Source organism: Palaemon carinicauda, chromosome 40 (genome assembly GCF_036898095.1).
Source record: "Palaemon carinicauda isolate YSFRI2023 chromosome 40, ASM3689809v2, whole genome shotgun sequence".
Classification (NCBI taxonomy): Eukaryota; Metazoa; Arthropoda; class Malacostraca; order Decapoda; family Palaemonidae; genus Palaemon; species Palaemon carinicauda.
Window position 1 is genome coordinate 19027823 of NC_090764.1, and position 24241 is coordinate 19052063.

General features: G+C 35.7%; 1 protein-coding gene and 1 long non-coding RNA gene across 26 annotated transcripts in view; one reads left to right on the forward strand and one right to left on the reverse strand.

Annotated features, from left to right (window-relative positions):
• LOC137631578 (protein bric-a-brac 1-like) overlaps positions 1-24241 on the forward strand; it is a 406081-nt gene that overhangs the window by 69702 nt on the left and 312138 nt on the right. For 13 of the 25 annotated variants that reach the window (XM_068363403.1, XM_068363402.1, XM_068363410.1 and 10 more), the window contains exon 5: positions 4262-4349. In XM_068363403.1, the coding sequence (XP_068219504.1) occupies positions 4262-4349 (88 nt within the window). The remainder of the gene's footprint in view (positions 1-4261; positions 4350-24241) is intronic. The other 12 variants (XM_068363405.1, XM_068363411.1, XM_068363415.1 and 9 more) reach the window with 1 other exon arrangement.
• On the reverse strand, positions 15354-15837 carry LOC137631581 (uncharacterized). Its single transcript, XR_011041912.1, has 2 exons — positions 15710-15837; positions 15354-15679 (listed from the first exon to the last, which is right to left on the reverse strand). It is a non-coding gene; the product is annotated as an uncharacterized lncRNA (long non-coding RNA).

A 24241-nucleotide genomic window follows, 5' to 3' on the forward strand; every position in this document is an offset into this window, starting at 1 on the left:
ATGATAAACGAGAGAAATCTATGCTCATGATCGGCCCAAATTTGAGTTGTGATAAACGAGAGAAATCTGTGCTCATGATTGGCCCAAATTTGAGTTGTGATAAACGAGAGAAATCTGTGCTCATGATCGGCCCAAATTCGAGTTGTGATAAACGAGAGGAATCTGTGTTCATGATTGGCCCAAATTTGAGTTGTGATAAACGAGAGAAATTGTGCTCATGATGGGCCCAAATTTGAGTTGTGATAAATGAGAGAAATCTGTGCTCATGATTGGCCCAAATTTGAGTTGTGATAAACGAGAGAAATCTTTACTCATGATTGTCCCAAATTTGAGTTGTGATAAACGAGAAGAATCTGTGCTCATGATTGGCCCAAATTTGAGTTGTGATAAAAGAGAGGAATCGGGGCTCGTGATTGGCCCAAATTTGAGTTGTGATAAATTAGAGGAATCAGTGGTCATGATTGGCCCAAATTTGGGTTGTGATAAACGAGAGAAATCTGTGCTCGTGATTGGCCCATATTTGAGTTGTGATAAACGAGAGAAATCTGTGCTCATGATTGGCCCAAATTTGGGTTGTGATAAACGAGAGAAATCTGTGCTCATGATTGGCCCAAATTTGAGTTGTGATAAATGAGATAAATTGTGCTCATGATTGGCCCAAATTTGAATTGTGATAAACGGGAGGAATTGGTGCTCATGATTGGCCCAAATTTGAGTTGTGAGAAAAGAGAGGAATCCGGGCTCATGATTGGCCCAATTTTGAGTTGTGAGAAAAGAGAGGAATCCGGGCTCATGATTGGCCCAAATTTGAGTTGTGAGAAAAGAGAGGAATCCGGGCTCATGATTGGCCCAAATTTGAGTTGTGAGAAAAGAGAGGAATCCGGGCTCATGATTGGCCCAAATTTGAGTTGTGAGAAAAGAGAGGAATCCGGGCTCATGATTGGCCCAAATTTGAGTTGTGAGAAAAGAGAGGAATCCGGGCTCATGATTGGCCCAAATTTGAGTTGTGAGAAAAGAGAGGAATCCGGGCTCATGATTGGCCCAAATTTGAGTTGTGAGAAAAGAGAGGAATCCGGGCTCATGATTGGCCCAAATTTGAGTTGTGAGAAAAGAGAGGAATCCGGGCTCATGATTGGCCCAAATTTGAGTTGTGAGAAAAGAGAGGAATCCGGGCTCATGATTGGCCCAAATTTGAGTTGTGAGAAAAGAGAGGAATCCGGGCTCATGATTGGCCCAAATTTGAGTTGTGAGAAAAGAGAGGAATCCGGGCTCAGGATTGGCCCAAATTTGAGTTGTGAGAAACAAGAGGAATTGGTGCTCAGGATTGGCCCAAATTTGAGTTGTGAGAAAAGAGAGGAATCCGGGCTCATGATTGGCCCAAATTTGAGTTGTGAGAAAAGAGAGGAATCCGGGCTCATGATTGGCCCAAATTTGAGTTGTGAGAAAAGAGAGGAATCCGGGCTCATGATTGGCCCAAATTTGAGTTGTGAGAAAAGAGAGGAATCCGGGCTCATGATTGGCCCAAATTTGAGTTGTGAGAAAAGAGAGGAATCCGGGCTCATGATTGGCCCAAATTTGAGTTGTGAGAAAAGAGAGGAATCCGGGCTCATGATTGGCCCAAATTTGAGTTGTGAGAAAAGAGAGGAATCCGGGCTCATGATTGGCCCAAATTTGAGTTGTGAGAAAAGAGAGGAATCCGGGCTCATGATTGGCCCAAATTTGAGTTGTGAGAAAAGAGAGGAATCCGGGCTCAGGATTGGCCCAAATTTGAGTTGTGAGAAACGAGAGGAATTGGTGCTCAGGATTGGCCCAAATTTGAGTTGTGAGAAAAGAGAGGAATCCGGGCTCATGATTGGCCCAAATTTGAGTTGTGAGAAAAGAGAGGAATCCGGGCTCATGATTGGCCCAAATTTGAGTTGTGAGAAAAGAGAGGAATCCGGGCTCATGATTGGCCCAAATTTGAGTTGTGAGAAAAGAGAGGAATCCGGGCTCATGATTGGCCCAAATTTGAGTTGTGAGAAAAGAGAGGAATCCGGGCTCATGATTGGCCCAAATTTGAGTTGTGAGAAAAGAGAGGAATCCGGGCTCATGATTGGCCCAAATTTGAGTTGTGAGAAAAGAGAGGAATCCGGGCTCATGATTGGCCCAAATTTGAGTTGTGAGAAAAGAGAGGAATCCGGGCTCAGGATTGGCCCAAATTTGAGTTGTGAGAAACGAGAGGAATTGGTGCTCAGGATTGGCCCAAATTTGAGTTGTGAGAAAAGAGAGGAATCCGGGCTCATGATTGGCCCAAATTTGAGTTGTGAGAAAAGAGAGGAATCCGGGCTCATGATTGGCCCAAATTTGAGTTGTGAGAAAAGAGAGGAATCCGGGCTCATGATTGGCCCAAATTTGAGTTGTGAGAAAAGAGAGGAATCCGGGCTCAGGATTGGCCCAAATTTGAGTTGTGAGAAACGAGAGGAATTGGTGCTCAGGATTGGCCCAAATTTGAGTTGTGATGAATGAGAGAAATCGGTGCTCATGATTGGCCCAAATTTCAATGATAAATGAAAGAAATCGGTGCTCATGATTGGCCCAAATTTCAATGATAAATGAAAGAAATCGGTGCTCATGATTGGCCAAAATTTGAGTTGTGATAAAAGAGAGGAATTTGTGCTCCTGATGGCCCAGATTTAAGTTGTGATAAAAGAGAGAAACCTGTGCTCATTATTGGCTGATGATTGGCCCATATCACATCAGTTGTCCTTTTGGCAATGTAGAACTCAGAGATTTTAATAATAAGATTTTATGAATCTTTACATGCGCTTTTAGCCTTTTAAATCCCGTTAGCTGGTTGCTTTACTGAGATTATTTTGGAAGAGTGAATAAGTAACATGTAGCAATACTCATTGAATATTTCGGGTAGATCGTATAGATTTCTAACACGCTTGGTCAATGACATGCTATCTATTTTAGGTACGTAAGGGTTGAAAATATTTTTAGACTTTTTTTTTTTAATGGATGAGATATTGTCTATATTAAGAAAGTGGTTAGTTGAAATTTCTGTCTTATTGTTACATGTTATAGAAAAATTACTGAGAACTCTCTAGACTTCTTACAGCTACTCTTGATTAATTGTTTGTGAAATTTTAGGGGTAGATGTACTTATAAAACTTGTTCGCGTGAAGCAGTTAAAGATTTTTTTAGAAATTTCATGAAAAGAGTAGCTCACTTGAATTGCAGATATGTCTGGTTTTCGGAGTTTAGGTAATATACTTTTTTAATTCATCAATAAAAGAGGAGGGGCGTTATAGACGACCAAAAGCTATACTTTGGTTCCCGTTTCCTTCTTGACTTTTATCACAATTTGCGGGGAATACTAAACAGTTGCACAAGGGTGCCGAATAGACTTCTAGGCAATGTGACTCAAATTCATTAGTCTATAAGTGAGATATCATTTTGTGATGTTTCTTTGAAAGGTCTTGGGAGACTCCTCCCAAGTAAATGTTTGAATGTAGAGCCTTTTTTCAATCTTTATTGGGGGAAGATTGTTTATTCTTGTCCCCATTTGTATACTATACTTACATATACATATCAATATACATACATACACACGTGTGATTGATTGTAGATTATAGTTTGTTAGTACTTAATTGGCCTTGTAGTTTAATTTATCCTTTTTGCAGGGGCTTTAAGCTTTCAAATTACCATATGAAATAAGACTACAATTTGAGTAATAGAGATGAATAATTTGTATATACTGTATATAGAATTTGAGTGTCATTCTCTTTTGGTATTTTACTGAACAATTCAACCTTAAGTTTTTATCCAGAATATTTATTAACACAGTCAAATTAACTAAGGTTTTATATACTCTATAGAATATGAGTATCATAATTAAGTAATTTTTAGAACAGTTTAACCTTAGTGTGTTTCCAGAATTATATATATATATATATATATATATATATATATATATATATATATATATATATATATATATGTTAACAAAGGTTAGATTACATCCTTTCCTGTATTATCCAGATATATATTAACACAAATCAACTATAGGTTTTATATACCCCAGTATCCTTCTCAAGTATTTTATAAAACAATTTAACTTCACCTTGTCCCTAGAATATATATATATATATATATATATAATAAAACAAATTAGCTAGATTACACCCTTATCTAAACTGTTAATACAGTGATTGCTTATATTGAGTTGTGTCCATACCTGGTGTAGTAGTACAGAATGACTAACAGTCCTTCTTCTCCGGGTTATCCCACAGGCCTTCCTCCAGGGATCTCGGCATTGCCGGGTCCTTCCATGTCACAAGGTGCTGCTAGTCAAGATGCCAGCCAAGGTATGTACGAAATCCTTGCCTCAGTTCCTATTATTGGACCTTCACAGTCTCCTTTCGATTTTTATTTTTTTGTCAGTTCATTTTTTACTTTTTTTTCTTAAAGTTTTATGCATTTTTTTTTATTTTGTTAAGCTGTTCTTGTAGAATGATAGTTCGCTTATGAGTATTTTTATTTTTCTATAGTAATTCCGCAATTAGAATTTTCCTGGTGGTCAGATCTCACTGTAAAGATAAAGATAAATTTTTGCTGGTAGCCAGATCTCAAGTTAGGAATAAAGATAATTTTTTGCTGGTAGCCAGATCTCACCGTACAAATAAATATAAATTTTTGCTGGTAGCCAGATTTCACCTTACAAATAAAGATATAAATTTTTGCTGGTAGCCAGATCTCATCAAACAGATAAAGATAAATTTTTTGCTGGTAGCCAGATCTCAAGTTAGGAATAAAGATATTTTTTTTGTGCTGGTAGCCAGATCTCACCGTGCAAATAAAGATAAATTTTTCCTGGTAGCCAGATTTCACCTTACAAATAAATATAAATTTTTGCTGGTAGCCAGATCTCAGCAAACAGATAAAGATAAATTTTTGCTGGTAGCCAGATCTCAAAATACAAATAAAGATATTTTTTTTTTTTTGCTGGTAGCCAGATCTCACCTTAAAAATAAAGATAAGTTTTTGCTGGTAGCCAGAGATCACCTTACAATAAAGATAAATTTTTGCTGGTTGCCAGATTTCACCTTAAAAATAAATATAAATTTTTGCTGGTATCCGGATTTCACCGTACAAATAAAAATTATTTTTGCTGGTAGCCAGATTTCATCGTACAATTAATTATTTTTGCTGGTAGCCAGATTTCATCGTACAATTAATTATTTTTGCTGGTAGCCAGATTTCATTGTACAATTAATTATTTTTGCTGGTTGCCAGATTTCACCGTACAGGTAAAGATGAATTTTTGCTGGTAGCCAGATTTCACTGTACATATAAAGATAATTTTTTTGCTGGTTGCCAGATTTCACCTTACAAATAAATATAAATTTTTGCTGGTTGCCAGATTTCACCTTACAAATAAATATAAATTTTTGCTGGTTGCCAGATTTCACCGTACAAATAGATCATTCTTTGCTGGTAGTCAGATCTCACCGTACAATTCAAGATAATTCTTTGCTGGTAGTTAAATCTCACCGTACAAATCAAGATAATTCTTTGCTGGTAGCCAGATTTCATCATACAGATAAATGTAAACTTTTGCTGGTAGCCAGATCTCACCTTATAAATAAAGATAATTTTATTTTTGCTGGTAACAAGATCTCACCTTATAAATAAAGATAGTTTTATTTTTGCTGGTAACAAGATCTCACCTTACAAATAAAGATACTTTTATTTTTGCTGGTAGCCAGATCTCACCTTACAAATAAAGATAATTTTATTTTTGCTGGTAGCCAGATCTCAAATAAAGATAATTTTAATTTTGCTGGTAGCCAGATCTCGCCTTACAAATAAAGATAGTTTTATGTTTGCTGGTAGCCAGATCTTACCGTACAAATAAAGACAATTCTTTGCTGGTAGTCGGAACTCACCGTACAAATAAAGATAAATTTAACTGGTAGCCAGATCTTACTGTACAGATAAAGATAGATTTTTGCTAGTAGCCAGATCTCACCCTTAAAGTAAAGATAATTATTTTTGCTGGTTGCCAGATCTCACCTTACAAATAGATAAATCTTTGCTTGTAGCCAGATCTCACCGTACAGATAAAGATAAATTTTGCTGGTAGCCAGATCTCACCTTACAAATAAAGATAAATTTTTGCTTGTAGCCAGATCTCACCGTAAAATAAAATAGATTTAGCTAGTAGTAAGATGTCACTGTAAAATAATTTTTGCATAATGAATTTTGTAATTTGATTCACGATTCGTCAGTTAATTTTCAAATGGCATCGAATGTTTTGAAATATTAATAAACAATTTCTCAATTATGTCAGTAGGCAAATTCATGATAAATCCATAAGATATAGTATTTTTAAAAATGTCTTATGTAATTTTTTAACTAAGTCCGTATATTGAAATTTTCAACTACTCTACAATATACTTCGAGATCGATATTGCTCGTTTTTTTGGCACCAGTCAACTAGTTTAGATAACCTAGTAATGCATTATTTTTATTTTTTAATCTATAAGTTTTCCAAAGTCACTCAAAAGAGCAGAGACTGTGAAGATCCAGGCGATTGATTGAAAACAATTATCAGTGGTGTATCCAGCGGTGGGTTGGAAAAATATCTAAGGGATGAGAGGAATATGACAAAGTAATATTGAAATGTTCAAGGGAAAAAGGGGAGGTTAGTATTTATGTTTGGACTTCTCACTTCATGTTGTGCTAAAGTCCGTGATGGGGAATATATGCTGATTTTGAGTCTTTCAGTTTGTTATGGTTTGGAGTTAAGTCATTCCTCTATGTCAAAAGGCTCGATACACCACACTTTTTGTTTTCAATCGGTAGTTCTTTGATTATTATTGATATTTATACATATGTCTTGGCGAGTGGGCATTGTTTAAGGTACATCCATATGAATAAATTACCCATAATTACGTATTTGATTTAATTGATCTCAACATTGTAGTTTAAAGTTATTGCTAGAAATTAATTCTTAGATGGAAGAGATTTAATTGATCTCAACATTGTAGTTTAAAGTTATTTCTAGAAATTAATTCTTAGATGGAAGAGACCTAAACGATGCCTACTCGCCCACCATTTACTGCTTGATTTATCCATGGACATGAACTGAATATTGTAGTTTGATATAATATTTAGTTCCTATGTATTATTTTTTTATGTTGATGTAGAGATTATTTTTTTCCCAAAATGGCCCAATCAGCTCCTGTCTTGCCTAGTTTAGGAAGTAGTTTATTGGTGGTCATTGTTATATTGTTCTTTCTTTTCTTCTCATTTCTTTCAAAAAAAAAGATAAAAAAAAAATTATCTAAAAGAGAATGGGGCTGGCCATGTATTTATTTTGTTTTCATATCCCATCTGGACTATATATATATATAGAGAGAGATTTTACACATATATATATAGGCTCGTATATCTAATTTTTATTGTAGTTCTATCTATCTTCTCTTCTTCCTTATTTTTTGGGATCCTTGAGGTCTTTGTTTTTGTTGCATTTGCTACTGGTTGGGCCATAACCAAACACCATTAGCAATTATGATTATTAGTTCAATATATCTATGATGACTACTACTACTACTACTATTGTTGTTATTTCTCCATATATTGCCTTATATTTAAGTCCTGGATGCTGGCTCAGAATATATAAAAAAAATTCATATCACTATCCATACTATCATACATTCATTATCTTTTTTTTTAATTCATGGTGTTTGGCTTGTAGTGTCCATTTTGAAACATACATTAACCATTTAGTGAAATAAGTGATGAAACCCAGGGGGAGTATCATCTCTCTCCCTCCCTCTCTCTCTCTCTCCCTCTCTTTGTTTGTCTCTATTCATACACAAAGGTGAGAGAGGGATCAAGAGATGATGCTTCTCAAGCAACTGCCTTAAAACAGTGAGTTTGTTTATTTATTTATTTATTTTTTTTTTTTGCTTTTTTCATCTGGCGATTTTCACGTAGATCACCAATTTCAAATTTGAAAAGGCAAAAAGTTGAAAGCTGACTCCTCGGGGGAGTTTATAAATGTTCATAAATGTTCATTTTCCCAAGTCATTGTAATATTTGAGACCCAAAATTTAATTATTTTTTTTTAATCATTTAATCAACTACCTTTGTTGTTTATAACAATTTTATCTGCATTCATGAGAAAAATTTAGTTTTTTTAAATATCAATTGATGATATGCATACCCCAACTTGCTGTTTTAATTAAGCAGGTAGGTAAATGGCAGTTGCACCTGTGTAGAGAGTGAACTGTGACACAAAGTAACACCAATCCCGAAACTTTCATTTTGCATAAGCAAAAAAAAAAAAAAAATTAATTAAAATGATAATAAAAGAGAGAAACCCTGACATATTTATATCTTGACGAAGGTTCTTAGCCCGAGTCTCATATGTGCCTTCTGCAGGAATATCGTACTTTTTTTTTATATTATATATCTATATATATCATATAAAAAAGAACTGATATAAAGGAAAGCTAAATTCACAAATATATATATATTATATATCTGATATATAAAGTGACAGCAGGCTTTAGTCCTATGTATATAAGGATTTTCATGCGTTATTGAAGCTAACACAAATCAAAAAATATATAAAAAATCAATTTTTCTAACAGACTGGTAAGGGGAACTCAAGAAAAATGAATATATATAATAATAAAAAGGAAATTGACACATCCACCAAACTGCCCAAAGACATGCATAACACAACAGCACATATATACACATCCCAGAGAAATACATTAAGGAAAGATATATCTATATAATAAAAATAAAAGGCCATTTTGTTGGAGGTCAGACTGATTATTTAAAAAAAAAAAAAAAAATTAAAAAGGTCAAAAAAAAAAAAATTAAAAAGGTCAAGACTGATTATAAAAGGTCAAAAAGGTCAGACTCTGATTGCCGGTTTTTCCTACCGTTTCAGGAGGGATCAAAGTGCGCTTCAATCGGCCTTACAGTTGTACAGTGTGTGACTTTAGCACATTTTGTCGCCGCTCATTCTCCAAACACCTCCTAGAGACACATCCGGCCATCAAAGTCTGTGACATGATCAAGAGAAAGAAGTAGAGGGACAGTGATTTTAGAAGTTTTTTTTTTCGGATTTATTTGAAAATTGATTTCCGGTGGTTTTGAAATATTTTTTATTTTTGGATAGAGATTTCCGAATATATATTTTTTTTTATTTTGGCTAGAGACTGGAAAAGTGGAGGCACAGTGATTTTTAGAAGTTGTTTTTTTTTTCGGATTTATTTGAAAATTGATTTCCGGTGGTTTTGAAATATTTTTAATTTGGAATAGAGATTTTCCGAATATTTTTATTTTCATTTTTTGGCTAGAGACGGGAAATAAGTGGAGGGACAGTGATTTTTAGAAGTTTTTTTTTCGGATTTATTTGAAAATTTATTTCCGATTTTGAAATATTTTTAATTTGGACAGAGATTTTCGATTTTTTTTTGGGGGGGGGCTAGAGACTGGAAAAGTGGAGGGACAGTGATTTTAGAAGTTTTTTTTTTCGGATTTTTTTTTGAAAATTAATTTCCGGTGATTTTAAAATATTTTTATTTTTAAATAGAGATTTCCGAATATTTTTTACAAGAGAAAGAAGTAGAGGGACAGTGATTTTAGCAGATTTTTTTTTTTTTAATCTCGGAAAATTTATTTCCGTTTTTAAGATATTTTTTATTTGAATAGAGATTTCCGAATATTATTTTATTTTTATTTTGACTAGAGACGAGAAAAAGTGGAGGGACAGTGATTTTGTTCTTTGTAATTTCAGTGTTTTTTTTTTTTTTTGTTTTTTTTTTTTGCTAGAGATTTCCGAAGATGCTAGTTGTGTGTTTTTATTTTTTCATAAAGATTTTTTGAAAATTGATTTCCGAAGATTTTGTAATATTTTTATTTTTTGAATAAAAATTCCCGAAGATTTTTATTTTATTTATTTTGTTTTGGGCTAGAGACGGGAAATAAGTGGAGGGACAGTGATTTTATCAGTTTTTTCTTTTATTTCGGATTTATTTGAAAATTGATTTCCGAATTTTTTTTTTTTTTTTTTTTTTAAGAAATATTTTGTTTTTGTTTTTGCCTAGAGACGGGAGAGGTCAAAGTGACAATTAAGAAAAAACAGGGTGATGATATGCTCAAGAAAAATAATGGAAAGGGACTGATTAATTTATAAATTTTTATTTATTTAGAATTTGTTTTTTCAAATTTAATTTATTTTTTTTTCTGGCTAGACGCGGGAGAGATCAAAGTGACGATAGAGAAAAACGGGTTATTAAACAGGAAGAGAGTGAGAGAGGGAGAGAGAGTGAGAGTGACGAGTGTCTTGTTTTGGGAGAGTGCAATAGTGCGCGTTGAAATCACCTGGAAGAAGGGGGGCGGGGTAGTGTGTGACCTGGTCCTTACGCCTAATTTTATTTTATACCGTCATTTTTTATTTATTATACTGCCAATGGTGTGCGATGTTTAAAAAAGACTTATTGAAATATCGGGGGCAATTGTAAATAGCTAGTGAGCTATCTTTATAAATATATACTTGTATATGTACATATAAAAAGAAAAGAGTAAAGAAAATAAAAAAAAACTTACCCACCACAGACGCTTACCATTCTTGGATATTTTCTCCCGATCATAGAGGAGTTTGAACATTGGTGCTTGTTTTTCTTTGACAATTTGCAGTCCTTTAAAAAAAAAATTAAAAAAAACATCCTAGTCCGGAATGACGTTCAAAGGATTATGATCCTGTGATTTAATTGTTCTTGCAATAAATCTATTTGTACTGTATAAATGTTCATGTGAAAGTCATGTAAGTTTTGTCAATTAAATGGATGAAAAATTAATGTGTATCATTGAATTAGTCAATCCATTATTGCTCCTTTGCTGCTACTACCACCAATCCTACTACTACTACCACCACTCCTGTTGCTAATACTGCCACTACTACTACTATAACATCAACAACTACTACTACTATTACAATTACTTCCCTTTTACTACTACTACTATTACCACACCACTGACTGCAACTAGCACTCCCGTTTCACCTCCTTCTTCTCCTCCTGTTCCTCTCCTGGAAGGCTACTACTTCTGTAAATTTCTCTAAGTGGGATGTTTTCACTCTTGCAGGGCCCAGCCTGGCCTCAGACGTTACAAGCCTGTATTGCCCATATTGTGGTAGAGTAATCAGGCACCGCAGTAACCTGCGTAAGCACATAGCCGACATGCACTCTGGTGTATACTACCAGTTTAAGTGCGTGGTGTGCGCTAAAGTGTTCCGCACGAAGAACTCGCTGTTGACGCACACCTATAGGCAACACCCAGGCATTAAGGTGAAGGGTTACAACCATAATCTTAATAGTAGCACCACCACCACCTCCTCCACCACCACTACTACTACTACCACCACCCCCACCACCACAGCCGCAGCTTCCATTTACTACCGTAACACACCTACCACCACCTCCAACAGTCATTTATAAGAGCCCCTTATCTTCTCTTACAGGAAGGTTAAACATTGGGTTCGTTGTGTGTAGCTTCTGTAAGAAAACCTTCTCGTGCATTAGCAGCCTGCGCACGCACATCCGAGACATCCATGACAATAGTGGCCCGTATTGGTGCCCGCACTGCAATAAACCCTCAAAGAGTCAGTCTGGGTTAAGAATGCACATCCAGAGACATCACCGTAATTAACACCAGCTTCTTCAACCCATCTCCTCCTCCTCTCCTCCTCATCCTCGCAAGAAAGACTAAGAACTGGCCTTTGGTCTCTTTCCAGGCCGTGTTGTATCCTCGGGCCTGCCATGTCCTCACTGTTGGAAACTATTCTCCTGCGCAGGTAGTCTGCGCATCCACATCAGGGACATACACACTACAAGTGGCCCTGTCTGGTGCCCCATATGCAACAAGCCGGCCAAAAATAAGAATGCATTGAGGGTGCATATTCACAGGAATCACAGGCGATACGATAACCAGTGACTATACAGTAGAAGAGTCGTCAATCAATCAATATATGGTGGACATGGGGTGGATTAGTAGTGATCATAGCTTGTGATAATAGCTGAATGTAGCAGAGCACTGTATAATTGTTGCTTTCTAGTCGTGATATGTGTGTGTGTGTGTGCTGTAGTGCTGAGACAGAAGATTGCAGGCTTTAGACTGTGAAGTTACGTGTCTGAAACACAGGTCCCTTCAGCAGTGTCTTCTCGTTTTGCAGGCCGGCCTCCGCCATCATCAATTGTCAGTGAGCAACTGCAGTCAGTGGGCCCACAATGTCCGCAGTGTGGCAAAGTGTTCTCATGTGTATCCAATGTACGTGTACACATTCGTGATGTTCATGGGACGGATGGACCTTATATCTGCCACTTATGCAACAAGTTCTCAAAAAGTGTAAATGGACTCCGTGTACACATGCATCGCAACCATAGACACCTCCAGCACCACCCACTCCTCCCCCATCTTCCTACTCCTTCACAACCTCTACATTAAGGTTTCCATTTCTTTCCAGGCAGGGCCATCACCACCACCACCACCACCATCTCCTCCTCCTCCTATATGATGGACTTCATGCATTGTCCCTACTGTGGAAAAACGTACACGTCTATTGGCAATCTGCGGGTGCACATAAAAGACGCCCATCTCAACTATGGTCCCTTCCCATGTTCCCTGTGTGATAAGGTCTCCAGAACTCAGTCGGGCCTGAGGATGCACATACAGAGGCATCACCGCAGCAAAGTCAACTGACAACAACACCTCCACCACTACCACTACCATCACCACCACCTTCCCCTTCCTACTCCTCCTCTTCCTCCACCCCTTCCTCTACCTCTACCTCCTCCTCATCCTCATCCTTCTCCTCACTCAGGATGTCGTAGGATTGGCCAGTGCCATGCTTGCAAACTGTGTCCACTAAGTGCTTATTAAGCTAAAAGTGAGAATTAGATGTATGCATGAAATGGTGCTTTTAGGACGGATCACAAATGTCTTTTTTTTTCGCTTGATGGAATTGCAAGCTCGTATAATCCTAATTCAACCGCTATAAGATTTTAATTTTTTATTTTTGTATGATACTTGTTGTGTATTTTTTGAAATGGGTCTTGGCACAGTGATAAGAATGAGTGTTTAACACCAAGGCCTTCTTTTGGGTGAAATTGGAATGTAGACGAGTGATATTGATGATGATTATGATACGGTGTACAGCGTATGGTTATGGTTGAGATATATAAAAACTATATATATTGAAGTCCCATTGTGGCCTATTTAAACAAATGAAAGTCTATTATCTTGAAAGAAGGGTAAAAAAAAATAATATAATCACGAGGCTTCAGAGCTTGGTATACGGGTTGAAGCTAAAGCCGGCCTCTTTGTCAATGCCTTGTGGTAGTGTTGGTCCCTCTCTCTTGTAAGGCATCTGTTCTATACTTACGTTATGTGGAGAAATATCTTGGTAGTCATTAGGTGTATTATATATATATATGAATATAACATATTATCTTCCTCTTTTTCCTTGCGACTTCTCGTTTCACTGTTGAAGAATTTGGAGTGTAGCCTTTTCATGAACTCTTCTTTTTTGTCACCTGTGGTGGATTGGGTGAAGTTGTATCCTAGTCTTGGTTAATAGGAGGTTTTTTGGTGGCAAGTATCAGGAAAGTTCCGTAGAAAAAGAGTCCTTTGGGTATGTTTGATGTCTGTGTGTGTATGGTAGTGTGCAGAGAGAGAGAGAGAGAGAGAGAGAGAGAGAGAGAGAGAGAGAGAGAGAGAGAGAGAGAGAGAGAGAGAGCATGCTACCAGTATAAGTCACGGGACTGAGTAGTCATATATAAGAAGTAGTATCTCCTCCACCTGCCTGCTGCCTGAATTGCCTGCATCTTCCTTTGCATGCCCTCACATCATACTGCTCCTTCCATGGCAGTAGAGATAGTAAAGGGTGTTGTTTTGTCGTTACAGGTTTGGGCTTTTTCCCCCTCGTGCGTGAGCGCAGGCAGGTCCGGTATGAATGCTTGGTTTGTGGTCGTACATTCAGTAATGTGTACAATCTGAAGGTCCACATACGGGACCAGCACTCGGGCCTGGGTAGTGCCAAATGTGAGCTTTGTGGCCTCTCGTTCAAAAACCTGAGTACTCTGCGGGTGCACAAGAGTAACTATCATCGCAAGATACCCGGCGAGACGAACGCTTCTACCTCCTCTACTGCTGCCGCTGCGACTGCTGTTGCCGCCGCCGCTGCTGCCGCTGCCGCTGCTGCTGCGACTTCCACTGCCAGCAGTGCTTCTCAGGCTCTCGATGACCCCCGCCTGCACGCCTGACCGTGCAGCAGAGTTGCTGCTGCTGCATCCAACGCCGCCATCTCCTCAGGCAGTATCCTCCTTACACAACAGGTGTCTTAGTATTGTTAATATTACGCCGATTGCAGCACAACACAGCGGCACAGGTCTTTACGGTCCTCAGGATTTTTTTTACTCTGCAGCTGCTGTTCCTCCTCTTTCTCCTCGATTTGCACTTTGGGGAGAATGTTGGTTGTTTTTTGTTTTTTTATAAAACCATTGTTTATTATTTAGAGTTACGTGATTAGTAGAAACACCTGGGTGTGATTTTCATGGTCACGTGATATCTTGGAAGAAAGGTTTTTTTTTATTGTTTTATTAAATCTGTTCTTTGAAAATCAAATCATCTTCGGGATCATGGTCCTGTGGTTTTATATTTATATATGTACGTATATTTATATGTATGCGTACATGTATATCTGTGTGTGAACTTTTTTTTTATGAATCATGAATTTTCAGCACGTGTTAATGTGTCATGGTGTAAATTGATTGACATTTTTTTTATTTTTGAAATCAGAATTGCTGTGTTTTTTGTATGAGTGTAGAAGATTTGATGATTGATGCTGTTGTTGCTGCTGTTGTATACTTGCCATTAAGTAAGACAAATAAAAAGTGTTCAGTTGAGGGCGAGGAGAGAATGAGAGAGGACGTGTTTTGATGTCTCTCTCTCTCTGCCTCTTATGTCTCTCTCTCTCTCTCTCTCTCTCCGTTGTTTTGTACAAGTTTCTCTTCGATGTTTATCATCGAAGAAGAAGTGTAGCGTTGTGACTTCAACTTGGACGAAAAGGAACCTCCAGGGATAATGCGCACTAAATGAGAAAAAAAAGGTGTCAATGTGTTACCGGTATATTTTTACCTGATTAGTTTATAGAGAAATAAAAAAACTATACTTTATAGGTTGTGTAGTGAAGTGGCGCAAATGATTTTTTTTTTTAATTTGTATTCCTGTTGGATGGATTGTGGTATAAAAAAAGAAGTAAGACTTAAAAAATGGTTGTTTTGATATTTGTTTTTAAATTCAGGCTACGAGTGGATTGACTGCGTGGGGATCTCAGGGAGTCTTACCACCCACCCAAAGGTTTCCTTTAGTAGACTGCTAGCAGCTTCTGTTATTGGCCACATGACACAATTTATTCAATAATAGAACAATTTATTAAGTAATAGACGGCTCCTATTTCAATGGACGGCCACTGTGCTCACTTGAATCTGTTCAACGGAAATAAAAAAACTCGTTTATCGTCTTCAAATGCCGTGTCCAAAAAAATGTCCTCTCCTGTAATTTTACATTTAAGTCTCAGGAACAGTTAATTGTATTGGTCTCTGAAGGGGACCTAATTGTATTGGTCCCTTTCTTTGGGGACCCAAAGCGGGTAATTAAACCTGGCGGATTTTATAATGGATCTCTCTATACGAGAGGAGTTTTTTTAAACGGGTTTGAAATGGGTAACAGATTGTAATTTTAAGGATCTACGGCATGACAGGATTCCAGGAATCGTGACTGGAAGTCAGGATTTGTGACTGGAAGTCAGGAATGTTTTACTAAGGCGGGAGTTGACTTCTTTTTTTTTCCAGCACTGCATTTGATGACTTTAAACGAGATTTATAATTTTTTACTTTTTAAAAATGAGATAAAAGAGTTTTTGATGCTAATGACAAAGCCGAGGCTGTGCAGCCTACGGGGGAAAAAAAGGGCTTCACTCGTAAATATATAAAAATATGAAAAGTCAATATACAACCTTAAAGTACACCAACAGGACGTCCACTGTTAAACCTATACAAATGGCATTTTTTATTACTATTATTGTTTTTGTCTCGTATTTTTTATTATTCTGTATGTGCTGCGTGGAAAACAAACCACCGGCGAAAATGGTCTCAGGCAATTCCCTCTCAGATAGATTATATTAAAAAAATGGTAAACACACTCCCCTCCCCCCCCCTCATTGTTCCCCCTCAACAATTTGTATATATACATTTTATACATGATATGGTTGAACGCACTTTATGACTCCCGATGCGGACTCTGTGTAAATCTCCTCATGACGCCGTCAACCACAAGGTGTCTTTGTCATGACTACATTTGTTACTACTGCAGTTAATTTATTTGTTTAATTTATTGTTAAAAAAAAAGATGATTGTGAAACATATACCTCCTACAGTATTAACTCACCATTCACAATTATCCTCAAATCCCCCCTTTTACCTTATGATGTACAGTGATTACCACACCTCCCCTCCTCCCCCCCCCCAAAGAAAAAATATCCCTTTACACTTGAGAAATCGTATCTACCTCTTTCCTCATCAACCTCTGGACGACACATTTGAATATTGTAAAATGTAAAAAAAAAAATATATATATATATTAAAAAAAAATATTGTATGATGTCAAGAAAACCAGCCCAACCTCATTATATAAATAAAACGCCACTGCCGTACAAGAATGAGGGATCAAAAGAGAATTATATAGATGATGCTATTTTAGTCACTGCTATAAACATTTTAGTGCCTAGGTGCCAAAGACAGCCAGGAAACGCGAAAAACCTCATGTCATATACCTCCACATTGTATGTTGATCATATATATAGATTATATGTATGTATATTATTAAAGAATTGAGACATACACTACATAATCACAAACCCACATGTACAGGGTATTTGTACAGTAGAAATATACAATAAAAATACTCAGTATAAACAGGAATGTGTTGTTTTTCTGGACCTTATTTTGTAGTTTTTGTAGATTTGGACCGTGTGTTGGGTCTCTTATATATTCCCATTGAGTTGGGAGTTAAATTGGTATTGGACCAAATGGGGATTTTGTCTTATATTTTATATTTCCCATTAAAATTGGGAGTTAAATTGGTATTGGACCAGATGGAGATCTTGTCTTTTATATTTTATATTTCCCATTAGAATTGGGAGTTAAATTGGTATTGGACCAAATGGGGATCTTGTCTTTCATATTTCCCATTAAAATTGGGATGTAAATTGGTATTGGACCAAATGGGGATCTTGTCTTTTATATTTATATTTTATATTTTCCATTAGAATTGGGAGTTAAATTGGTATTGGACCAAAAAAGTATCTTGTCTTTTACATTTTATATTTCCCATTAGAATTGGGATTTAAATTGGTACTGAACCAAACGGGGATTTTGTCTTTTATATTTTATATTTCCCATTAGAATTGGGATTTAAATGGTACTGAACCAAATGAGGATCTTGTCTTTTATATTTATATTTTATATTTCCCATTAGGATTGGGATTTAATATTGGTAATAGACCAAATGGGGATCTTGTCTTTTATATTTTATATTTCCCATTAGAATTGGGAGTTAAATTGGTATTGTACCAAATGGGGATCTTGTCTTTTTTAAATTGGTATTGGACCAAATGGGAATCTTGTCTTATATTTTATATTTCCCATTAAAATTGGGATTTAAATTGGTACTGAACCAAATGGGGATCTTGTCTTTTATATTTATATTTTAATTTCCCATTAGAATTGGGAGTTAAATTGGTATTGGACCAAATTGGGGATCTTGTCTTTTATATTTTATATCTCCCATTAGAATTGGGGTTTAAATTGGTACTGAACCAAATGGGGATCGTATCTTTTATATTTTATATTTCCCATTAGAATTGGGAGTTAAATTGGTATTGGACCAAATGGGGATCTTGTCTTTTATGTTTTATATTTCCCATTAGAATTAGGAGTTAAATTGGTATTGGACCAAATTGGGATCTTGTCTTTTATATTTTATATTTCCCATTAGAATTGGGAGTTAAATTGTTATTGGACCAAACGGGGATTTTGTCTTTAATATTTTATATTTCCCATTAGAATGGGGATTTAATATTGTTATTGGACCAAATAGGGATCTTGTCTTATAGTTTATATTTCCCATTAGAATTGGGACGTAATATTATTGGACCAAATTGGGGTCTTATCTAATATTCCCTTACAATTGGGACTTAAATTGGCATTGGACCAAATTTGGGTCTTTTATATTCCCATTAGAATTTGGAATTTCATTGGTATTTATATGACAAAATTTTGAATTAGGGAAAAAAACATTACTGTTTTTTTTTTTTTTTTTTTTTTTTTGTATTTTTTATCCAGAATGGTGTTACTGATACATGGCGAATCTTGAAGAAATAACCTTATTTTAAATTTATTTATTAAATGAATGTTGTTGGTACTATGTAAATGGCTGCTCCAACAGTTAAAAAAATATAATGGAACTATTTATAATATGATCTAAGAAATATGTCGAACGTCAACAAGAAGTTGTGCTTGAGCAAGGGTAAGGCGCTTGAAATAATGATGGGGGTGTGACACAAAAATGCTGCTGTTAATACTACTATACCATTACATATCTCTCTCTCTCTCTCTCTCTCTCTCTCTCTCTCTCTCTCTCTCTCTCTCTCTCTCTCTCTCTCTCTCTCTCTCTCTCTCTCTCTCTCTCTCTCAAAGAAATTACCTAATGGATGACATTTGTCGTCAGTATTAATGGCAAAATATTGCCTTCCTTTAAAAAAAAAAAAAAGAATGGAAGCCTGGCTGTGCGTGACCTGACTGACCTGGGCCTCTTTCTTGTTTTTTCAGGCCGGTCAGCTACAGGCACAACAACCACCACCCCCTCTACACCAACCAGTCCTTCATCACTGTTGTCGTTCCAATTCCAACAACATCAACAACAACAACAACAGCAACAACAGCACCAGTGCCCCCATTGCTTTAAATGGCTGTCCTCCCGACAGAGCCTCTTGAGGCACGTCGAGGATCGGCACGTGATCACTCAGCCCTACCGTTGTGCCATTTGCGGGAGTATGTGCAAAACTAAGAACGCTTTGCAGAAGCACCATTATACCTACCACAGAGGCCTACCCTTGCGAATTCTCTAATGGTGGCCTGTTCGGTTAATTGTTGAAAAATGTCTTCGCGAGGAGAGACTTTCCTTTTCTGATATCGAATCACTCAGAGCAAAAGTTTTTTGACATTTCTATGAGAAGAGAAATAGAGGAATTCTTAAATGTTCTCCCCCGCCCTTCCCTCCCCCCCGCTGTTCTGCTGCTTTATCTTTGTCACGCTTTTTTTTTATTCTCTTAAGCCTTTTTCTAATTCTTCTTGTCTGTCTGTATATCTGTCTATCTATTTATCTATCTAACCCCGCTTGTATTCCCATCTATTAAGAATGATTTCATGTGTTACTCTAGAAATGTGGCTCTAACTGGTTCCTATGTTTATATATACAGTATATATATATATATATATATATATATATATATATATATATATATATATATATATATACATATATATATATATATATATATATATATATATAATTAGCTTGCAATTACACATGTAGTGCAATGAAACATATATGTGTACAGTTGCAACAACACGTGCAGTGTTAATGAAACAAACATGTGTACAGATGACTGTACAGGTGTGCCTACCTGGTCTTATTAGACTTAGAACAGAACCCTTCTCGAAGACGGAAAATGTAAAAAGAAAAAAAAATAATAAGCCTTGTCTGGGGGATAGCTGATGTTCCTATTTGAGTGAAAGTTAACTAAACATTTCTATCTGTGGAAAACTATTAATGGCATAAATGTATTTACACTGTGTCTTTATCCAGTGATGAAGGATACTGAAAACATATAAATGATGTTAGATCTTAAGTCCTATCCTTATCGCGAAAGGTGTTAGATCTTAAGTCCTATCCTTGTCGCGAAAGGTGTTAGATCTTAGGTCCTATCCTTGTCGCGAAAGGTGTTAGATCTTAAGTCCTATCCTTGTTGCGAAAGGTGTTAGATCTTAAGTCCTATCCTTGTCGCGAAAGGCGTTAGTTCTTAAGTCCTATCCTTATCGCGAAAGGTGTTAGATCTTAAGTCCTATCCTTGTTGCGAAAGGTGTTAGATCTTAAGTCCTATCCTTGTCGCGAAAGGTGTTAGATCTTAAGTCCTATCCTTGTCGCAAAAGGTGTTGGATCTTAAGTCTTATCCTTGTCGCGAAAGGTGTTGGATCTTAAGTCCTATCCTTGTCGCGAAAGGCGTTAGATCTTAAGTCTTATCCTTGTCGCGAAAGTTGTTAGATCTAAGTCCTATCCTTGTCGCGAAAGGTGTTAGATCTTAAGTCCTATCCTTGTCGCGAAAGCTGACATACAGGTATCAATGAATCGGCCAATTTGGCTATTTGGACACACATACACACGAACACTTGTTAAACTATTCATGGCTACCTCCGCACAGTTAAAGAAACACGGGCTCTACGCCCTACGCCCTACGCTGGCCGGGCGTCATCCTTTATTGGGGAAAATGTGATGATAATGTCGGTGTATTCCTTCTTGTGTAGCTTTGGTGGTGACTTCGACTGGAATTGAAAATGTGATGTAATCTATTTCAACTGAATTATTATAATTTTTTAGGGGTAATCAAATACTGGAAATTTATGCTAGATGAGTAACTGGAATTGAAAATGTGATGTAATCTATAATTTTTTAGGGTTAATTACTGGAACATTGTGCTAAACGAGTACCAAATTCTTCGACTGATATTGAAAATGTGATGTAATCTATTTTTACTGAATTATTATAATCTTTTACTGGGTAATCAAATACCATTACGTTAAATGAATACCAACTTCTTGGACTTACATGGAAAATATGATGTAATTTATTTCAACTGAATTATTTTTTTTTTAGGGATAATCGTATACTGGAACATTACGCAAAATGAGTTCCAGGTTCTTGGACTGAATTTGGAAATATGATGTAATTTTTTTCAATTGAATTATAATTTTTTTAGGGGTAATCGTATACTGGAAACTAAATGAGTAACACATTCGATTGAAATTAAAATGTGATGTAATTTATTTCAACTGAATTATAATTTTTTTCGGGGTAATATACCGGAACATTACGCTAAACGAATATCTATGATTAAACTATTTCCCAAAAGCTCTGTCAAAAATAATTAAGTTTCATATGAAATTTGATGGTCTTTGAAGACCTTTTGGTGCATTCCATAAGTCATCTTCACTTTGTAATACTTGAAGTGTGGATTACTTAAGAAAAAGTGAAAAAATCAAGTTAACTATTATCTCCACTTGGTAATAATTAAAGGGTGGGTTACTTAAGAAAAAGTGAAAAATCAATATTAAATTGATTAATTTTGTTTACATGCTGTGATGATCTGTTGTTTTATGAAGGGCTGAACTGGTTTGAAATTGTAAATACTAATGTTTAAATATTTGCGAAGGATAATTTTATTTTAAACGTTAAATTTTATGTCATCTGCAGTTCGGTGTTACGTTCTAAAAAATATTTATAATGTTAAATAATATTTTGAAATTTAAAAAAAATATTTATAATCTTAAATAATATTTTGAAATTTTAAACATTAATGACGGCACTGGCTTCTTGTTTGAAATTCGTAATTTAAACAAATTTTAAACCAAAAGACTTCAATTAAATTTTAAATCTTAAACTTTACTGCGTTATAAGTAAATTACACAAGAGTGGTTGTACTATGTTTAACTTGTAGAACTATTTCTTGTACTGTACGTCTTTGGAAACTGGGAATGTAGGGAATATAAAGGAAAAAGTCAATATTCGAGTAATATATGAAAAGCATTACCCAAGAATAATAGAAATAGAAAAATATCTAGTGAAGAATTACACCGATTCGTGTGTAAGAAGTAAAAGTTTAGGAAAATGTATTTGTTTTTTATTTTTTGTTATTAATCTTTATGGTAGAGATTGGATCATGAATAACATCGATTTGAGCCATCACAGTTGTAATTTACATTGGGAATGATCCGTATCTTAAGCCCTGTCCACATGATCGAGCATGCCCGACGGGCAAACAGTGATACCAGCCCACAATAGTTACTGGAAATGAGTGTTGATGGCGTAAGAAGCGGGAAAACTAAAGGCATGGATCTGGCAACACTGTTTGATGCCAGATCCCTGTCTGTGGTTTCCCCGCTTCTGGCGTCATTAACCCTCATTCTTACTAACTATTGTGGTCTAGGGCTTTAGTTGGGCTGTGTATGTATGCATTTATGTATAAACAAATTGAACTGGTCTAGGAAAATAATGAAGTAAAGAATGAAATACTTAGAACTGGAGGAAGCGAAGTCTGAAATTCCAAGGAGTCTAGATGTTAGAAAAACTTCCCGATTGTCGAAGATGAAAAACCTTGAAATAGTTTCATTAGAATTTTTTCCCCTGATATTATAGGGTGAGATACGGGGCTGTAAGTGTATTGGGGCACGAACAGGTAATAAACAGAAAGATAACTATAGGAAGCCAGTAACTTGAAAAATAACTATAGGAAGCAAAAATCTTGAGATAACTATAGCAAGGAAATATCTTGAAAGATAACAATAGGAAGCAAAAATCTTGAGATAACTATAGCAAGCAAATATCTTGAAATATAACTATAGGAAGCAAGTAACTTGAAAAATAACTATAGGAAGCAAAAATCTTGAGATAACTATAGCAAGGAAATATCTTGAAAGATAACAATAGGAAGCAAAAATCTTGAGATAACTATAGCAAGCAAATATCTTGAAATATAACTATAGGAAGCAAGTAACTTGAAAGATAACTATAGGAAGCAAATATCTTGAGATAACTGTAGGACGCAAATATCTTGAAAGATAACTATAAGAAGCAAAAATCTTGGGATAACTATAGGAAGCAAATATCTTGAAAGATAACTATAGGAAGCAAAAAGCTTGAAAGATAACTATAGGAAGCAAAAATCTTGAAAGATTAAGAAGCAAAAATCTTGGGATAACTGTAGGAAGCAAATATCTTGAAAGATAATTCTAGGAAGCAAATATCTTTAAAGATAACTATAGAAAGCAAAAATCTTGAGATAACTATAGCAAGCAAATATCTTGAAAGGTAACTATAAGAACCAAAAATCTTGGGATAACTATATGAAGCAAATATCTTGAGATAACTGTAGGACGCAAATATCTTGAAAGATAACTATAAGAAGCAAAAATCTTGGGATAACTATATGAAGCAAATATCTAGAAAGATTCCGGGTGGGGGACGAGTCAATAGCTATTAGTTCTGATGTGTATCTTGGAGCTGCTGCTAGAAAAAAAAAAGATAATGGTTAATATCTTAATCTTAAGGAGTAGGACACTAAGATGAAGGACCCCTGAATGGTCGAGTAAAGCCTTGCATAATGGATGTATGTGATTGCAAGACCGCTACCAACGGGGCCTTTTTCTTAATTGAAAAAACTAAAACTGCCAGATTTAGAAGTCTTATTGTGATAGCATTAGGAACTGGACTGTGATGTATAAACTGCATAGGTAAGGCATTAAGGTTTGTCTGTAGAATGTGTCGGACAATTAAAGATTGTCGTTAATGAAGTGATACTGGATAATTTAGGGTTGCTATTTATATATTGGCTGTTGGACAATGGATAATTGTCGTTAAAGAAGTTATGTTGGATAATTTAGGATTGATATTGATATATAGACTGTATTGGACAATAGATTATTGTCGTTGATGAAGTGATACTGGATAATTTAGGATTGCTATTTATATATTGGCTATTGGATAATTGTCGTTAAAGAAGTGATACTGGATAATTTAGGATTGCTATTTATGTATTAACTGTATTGGACAATGGATAATTGTCGTTAATGAAGTGATATGGGATAATATAGGATTGCTATTAATATTATGACTGTCGGACAATTAAGAATTGTCGTTAATGAAGTGATAATGGATAATTTAGGATTGTTATTAATATATAGACTGTCGGACAATTAAGAATTGTCGTTAATGAAGTGATAATGGATAATTTAGGATTGCTATTAATGTATAGACTGTATTGGACAATGGATAATTGTCG